General features: G+C 37.5%; 1 protein-coding gene and 1 long non-coding RNA gene across 2 annotated transcripts; both read left to right on the top strand.

The window, feature by feature from the left end:
* The first annotated feature begins 1948 nt into the window (after positions 1 to 1948).
* LOC148268812 (uncharacterized) lies at positions 1949 to 2458 on the top strand. The gene is made up of 2 exons (XM_088212190.1): positions 1949 to 2113; positions 2234 to 2458. The coding sequence occupies exons 1-2, from the start codon at positions 1949 to 1951 to the stop codon at positions 2456 to 2458; spliced, it is 390 nt and encodes a 129-aa protein (XP_088068316.1).
* A 1573-nt stretch (positions 2459 to 4031) lies between these two features.
* Positions 4032 to 6352, top strand: LOC110818121 (uncharacterized). The gene is made up of 2 exons (XR_002540313.2): positions 4032 to 4599; positions 4917 to 6352. It is a non-coding gene; the product is annotated as an uncharacterized LOC110818121 (long non-coding RNA).
* Positions 6353 to 6897: the final 545 nt, after the last annotated feature.

A 6897-nucleotide genomic window follows, 5' to 3' on the forward strand; every position in this document is an offset into this window, starting at 1 on the left:
ATGATGATTCTTCTGTTTACTGAGTATGTTGTTTCATTTGGTCTCTATTGGATATTTGATATGTCCAGGCATGCCAAAGGTGACATAATATGACTATTTAAATATTCATTTTATGATGCTCTTAGTTTAGTTATATGACTGTTTCACTGAATTTCCTTAATAAAGACAAAGGGTTTTTCTGAATAATTGAATGTATTCACCCCATGACGGTTCACCAAGGTAAAAATAAAGACAAAGGGTTTTTCTGAATAATTGAATGTATTCACCCCATGACGGTTCACCAAGGTAAAAAGTATATAAAGTACTGTTCAAGTTGTTTACCTTTTAAGCCTTAGTCATGTGGTTTTAAATATTGTTTCCCTTACTGAGTATACATGGAACTCACCCCTAATCTGTGCCTCCCAAATGTCATTGAAGTTGAGGATTGGCTCTCCTAATTATCTTGAAGTTTGATTAAAACCTTTCACAGATCTTTAGAAATTTTTTAGAACATAATTCAAGTGCAATAGTTATTCTGCACTATGATGTAAAATTCTGTCATGATCTTACTTTCGTATTCAATATTTAACAATACCAAATTATGGTTTTTGAGGTAAGCTTTTAAATCTTAGTTTGTTTTGTGAGGGATTTCTATCTCCTGCTTAAATGTTAAATAATATTCTTTTTACACTCGAAACTACTTAGGTAGTTGGATCCCTTCTACCCATTAGGTACTTAGGATGTCACAAATGGTATCAGAGTCCGATTTTGAGAAAAATCTATTACACTTAGGCTTATAAGTCTAAATTTAGGAGAATATTAGGAAATTCTTAGATATTGCCTTTCTCTTTTTAGGCATCCCTTATTGACTCCCTTTAAAAGATTCAATATCGAGACATATTTATTAGAGAACCATCAAGTAATTAACTGAACAAGAAAAAAATTTCACCTAATGAAAATACCTCTAAGGATCAAAGAATTTGTTTTAAAAAAACTCACTGATGTTCATGGTTGTACAGTAAAAGAGTTATTTTCAAAATGTTTGTTTTTCTCTAACCTTTGTGATAAATAACATCATGGATCCTAAACAATCAATTCATGCAATCTCTGTTGTTTGTAACTTTTTGGATGTATTCCCTAAAGAACTACCAGGAGTGCCTCCCAAGAAAGAGATTGAGTTTTCTATCAATCTAGTTTCAAGAACCCAACCCATTGATATATCCATATGCAAATAAATATAAGAGAACTCCAAGAGTTGCATCATCAAGTGTTAGTAGTACAAAGGAAAAAGCTTATCTAGTCTAGTTCCTCTCTGTAAGGTGCCCCAATCTTGTTCACAGAGAGGAAAGATGGAACTCTTGATCTTCGCATCGACTACCGAGAGCTCAACCACGCAACCATCAAGAAACGGTGCCCATTGCCCCACATCGATAATTATTTGATTGACTTATAGGCGTATTGATGTTTTCAAAATCTATCTCAGGTCTGGTTATCATCAGGTACGAATCAAGACTGAGTATATATCGATGAGAGTGTTTCACTGTCGGTATGGTCGTTTGAATTCTAGGTTATGCCCCTTGGTCTGACGAATACTTTGGCGGTTTTCATTGACCTCATGAACCAGATTTTTGGGCCTATCTTAAACCAGTACATTCCCATCTACGTCGACGACATCTTGGTATACTCGAAGAACTCTTAGGACCGTGTTGTATACCTATTTCACAGGATGAAAATTCTTTGTTAGCACCACTTCTATGCCAATATTTGTAAGTTTTCCTTCTAGATGGACAAGATTTCCTTTCTTAGCCATATGGTTTCTGCTGAAAGAGTTTCCCTTGACCCTGTCATAGTCAAGGGTGTCATTAGCTTGGATTAACCGGTTAACACCGAGGATCTCCACAAATTGTTTAAGCAAGTTGGATACTCTCGACATTTCATCTAGGACTTTTCCCATGTTGTTGTTCCTTTGATGAGTCTCATCAAAAAGAGGTTCTATTTTAATTGGGACATCGAGTGCGAGGAAAGTGTTTTTGAGATCAAGCGTCGGCTTGCTACTGCTCCATTATTGGTCTTCCTTGACGATATTGAGTGTTTTCGGATATATTGGAATGCATCTCATGCTGGTCTGGGATGTGTATTCATGCAACAAGGTAGGATAGTGGCTTATGGTTTTGGGCAACTAAAGCCATATGAGTGTGACTACACCACTCACGACCTCAAGCTCACTATCATTGTCTTCTCTTTAAAAATATAGTGTCACTATCTGCACGATCAAACTTTTGAGATCCATGCTGATCATGAAAGTTTGAATCATTTGTTTTCCCAAGAGGAATGGAATAGGAGGCAGGAGCGCTGGATGAATCTTTTGAAGGATCATGACTGCATAATCCTACATCATCTTAGTAGGGGTAGTGTAATTCATGGTGCCCTTAGTCGAAAGAAAAGAGCCTTATTGGGACAATTGATGATTTCCAAGTGAAAAATATTAGAGAGAATTCAGGAACTCCAAGTGAGTCACTACGGCAACCATACCTACCTTGCACATATTTGAGATCAACTCATACTCCATATTAGACTTTGGGAAGCCCAGACGATGAATCTAGAGATTTTAGAACACAAGGACAAGTTTTGCCCTGAGGAAGATAGCATCGGTGACAACAACTTTAAAGTGACCAATGAGGGGTTATACAGATTTCGCAATCAGATTTGGGTACCCAATAGCCCCGCACTCTGATTAGATACTCTAGAGGAGGCACACGCATCCAAGCTGCCTATCCACCTAGTAGTACAAGGATGTACTGTGATCTGAGATGCCAATACTGATGACCTGGTATGAAGAAGGAATCACCGAGTATGTCTTTTGATTTCTCATGTGCTAGAGGATCAAGGCTGAACATCAAAAACCTTGTGGTGTTTTGTAAGGTCTCCCTATCCGTGAGAGGAAATAGGAGCATGTCATTATAAATTTCATCTTAGGTTTGCCAAGGATAGATATGAACTGAGATGCCATTTGGGTTATTATAGACTGGCTGACCAAGTCTGCCCACTTTCTTGCAACCAAGACCACCGACAACCATGAAACTAGCCCGGTTATTCATTAAGGAGATTGTCCAATTTCATGGTGTTTCTACTTCTGTGGTGTTCCTATGGCTAAAGAGGATTTAAAAAGAAAAAATTTTTCTTGAAATTCAACGTGTCTGCAGATATAAATCTATCTAAAGAAGGATTAAAACACCTAAAACCTAAATAAGAAGGAGAGTTACCTGAGTAAACACAAGGACTGGCCCTATAGGAGAACTTGTGATGGTTGTATGGACGAAGCAGAGGGAATATGAGACAACAAAAAATTTTTAAGGTATGATAAGAAGGATCAATACCAAATAGCTTCCTAGAGGGACAAAAATTCTTTAAAACATGTGTAGGTAATGTGTGTAGGTAATGTATTAATCAAAGAAACCGCAGACTTAAAGGCAAATTATGAAAAACGAAGAGGTACATTTGAGTGACCAAGAAGTATGAGACCTACGTCAACAATATGACGAATTTTCCTTTCAAACAATCCATTTTATTCATGTGTATGGGGGTAGGCTAAATGATGACTAATACCATGTGATTTATAAATTTGGTTAACTTTTTTATATTCACCACCGAAGTCATATTGAAATGATTTAATCATAGTGTGAAATTGGTGTTCAACATAAGCATTAAATTGAAGAAATTTAGAAAATAATTCACTTTTATTCTTAAACGAATACACCCATGTATATCGGGTGAAATCATCAACAAATATGGAAAAATAACAATGACCTTGACTTGATAAAACTGGTGTAGGACCCCAGACATGTGAGTGAACTAACTGAAATGGCACCAAATTTTTATGATCAATAGAATGTAAACTTAATCTAGACAATTTTCTTAAAGGATATGATTGACACAGAATGAAAGAAGATAAGCTTGAACTTGACTGTCAAGACTTGTCTTGGACATGTGATTCACTAAAATCAGAATTTGAAAAAAATGTGGAGGTTAAATATTAGTGGGTATTTTTGAGAAATTGAAAGGTTGGGGCAGATTCTAAAATTAAAGAAATAGAGGACAAAATGGGAATTTTAGAAAAAAAGATTTTTAAAGGGGATAAAAGAGGGTATCGGGGAAAGAAAAAAGAAGAGAGTCTAAGAGAGAGTGTACGGGAAGAAAAGAGAGTTTGAGAGAGAAAGAAATATAGATTTGAGGAGAGAATATTTTAAAAAGGGAGAAAAAGTTGTTAGAGAGAGAAAAAAGCTGTTAGAAAGAGAAAACACATAAATGTGATATTTTATTGCTTGAATTCCACGAATATATTGTTCGATCCACTATCACTTATTTATATACATGAATCGGTGTAAATTTCTTCATTTGGATTCACCAAACATCGCCGAAAGTCACCGTTCAGAGTTGGGGATGCGTTGATTAGAGGAAGAAGATGAATAGGCATGAGTTGGTTTAAGACTAAAGCATATGCAGTTCAACGGATAGAGTTGGCTTGGTTCGTCTAGGAAAGACAATGGTTTAGAATGGTTCGACGCTTCAGTGTTTCAATTCGCTTCAAATGCTGTCGCGTAACTTTCAGGAGAGGATTATGTGAAGTCATATTCATTTTTCTCTTCCTGCTCCTTATTTTTTAATTCTCTGTATTTTGGCTCATACTATGGTGTTTGCATTTGGTTCTCAACAATTCCCTTCCCTTGAGAATTAACCTTTCCCTTAAGGTTCAGGTGAGGAAACTATTGGGATATATATGTTATTTTCTCTTAAGTTTCTTCATTAGTTCCTTGCCATTTGATTAGCCATTGTCTTTCTTCTTGTCCTTCTCTTATTACCATTCTTATCTGCAAGATCTCCTCTGGTTTTATTATCTTCGTTTCTATAAATTTTGATGAGTTGGTTCTATCCTGCAGGTCTCCCAGGTAATATTTCTTTAGTAAGGACACATGGAAAACAAGATGTATTCTAGCTTTTGGAGGAAGTTGCAATCGATAGGCTACTGCACTGATTTTTTTCTCAATCTTATAAAGGCCATAGAATTTTGGAAGCAGTTTATAACCCTTTTTTGTAGCTATTGAGACTTGGTTGTAGGGTTAAAGTTTAAAAAGAACCAAGTCACCTTCTTCAAACTATCGTTCTGTTCTATGTCCGTCAACATATTACTTCATTTTGTTTTGAGTGGTAAGGCATGTTTGTTTCAGATATCTATTTATTTGTTGCCTTTCTTCCAAAAAGGTTTCAAGGTCTGCTGATGGAGTGTCGATGTCAACAGTATCCAAAAAATATAATGGTGGATACCCGTAGAGAGCCTGAAAGGGTGACATTTTTATACTTGAACGATAGGTGGTATTATACCACCATTCGGCTAACCCAATCCATTTTTCCCAAGAGTTAACGTTGGAGTGATCCATACATCGAAGATACCCTTCTAAACACTAGTTGAGTCATTCAATCTGACCATCTGTTTGAGGATGATAAGAGGACTGTAATGAAGAGTTGTTCCTGTTAACCTCATTAATTCTTTCCAGAAGAGACTGGTGAAAACTTTATCTCTGTCTGAAATAATGATTTGAGGGTTTCCATGTAATCGGTGAATCTGGTCAAGGATTGGAGACATGAGTCCTCTATGGTAGGATTGGCAATCTCTATGGTAAGCCTTGCCAATCTCTAACCCATTGGAATGAGGTTGGGGACATGAGTCTCCCTGCATCGGATTATATCTAGGAGGTTATCGAGAAGGTTAACGTTATCCAGAGGCACTTCCTCACTGCTCAAAGTCGCTAGAAAAGTTGCACAGACAACCAAAGGTGTCCCTTGGAGTTTACGGTTGCTGACCATACTTTCCTCAAGGTCTTTCCATGCAAGGTAGGATTATGGTATCGACAAAGAGATAAGCTAAGTCCTCGTTATGTTAGACACTTGAAGATCGCAAAATGTATAGGCCCCATGGCGTACTGCCCCACTTTGACCCTTGAGTATGCTTCCTTACACGATGTCTTCAAGGTTTCTATTATCTGAAAATGTCTCTGCGATCCTTCTCACAACATCCTGCACCCAAGAGCTCCTATCCACATAGACAAAACCTATATAGCATATCTTATAGAGATCATCAACTAGATGAGGAAGGTTCTATGTAACGAGAGGATTTTCATAATCAGGGTGTGTTGACAGCACCACACTTCAAAAGAGGTGACATGGGAAGAGGAAAAAGGGATGTGGGATGTGGGACCTATATCTTGATTTGTTTTAAAAAACTCTTATAAATTTAGAGGACAAAATTTGTATAAGGTGGGAGAAATGTAACACCCTGAAACCTTTGCATTTAACGTGTATCGAACTCCATTATTTAGGTCTCATGGCCATTTAAATTCTGTTATTATTTAAAACTACCGATATTTTTGTTATATTTTAATCTGAATAATTTTTATTCATTTTATTATTTTCCAAAATTATTTTCGAATTAATAATATTTTTAGGATAAACAGAAAAAATTGGTTAAATCAGCGAAGCAGAAAGAGGAAAAAACACCGCAGACCCACGTGCTCGTGAGCGAGGATGTTGTGCACGTGCCAATGGCATGTCCCTGGATGGTCACATCACAAAGATGGCATGCCTCAAGTGCTTGCACGTGGTACTATGTAAGTGAGCCAAGGCACCAACACTGGCGCACAACACTCTGTGGGCACTGTGCATGCTAACGAGCACACTAGTGCTGGCCGCACACCGTGTGCACTTATCCTACGCATTGACAACATGTAGGTGCACTTTACTACCCATGACCGCCTGCCGTGTGGATAACCCCCATACGGTGCGAGCCCCACTGTTGGCCAATCCCTCCCAACTACTATCACGTATCCACTTGGATGCCCTCAACGTGGCACACATCCAAGCCCC

Source organism: Carica papaya, chromosome 2 (genome assembly GCF_054855325.1).
Source record: "Carica papaya isolate Zhongbai chromosome 2, ASM5485532v1, whole genome shotgun sequence".
In the NCBI taxonomy this organism is placed as follows: domain Eukaryota; kingdom Viridiplantae; phylum Streptophyta; class Magnoliopsida; order Brassicales; family Caricaceae; genus Carica; species Carica papaya.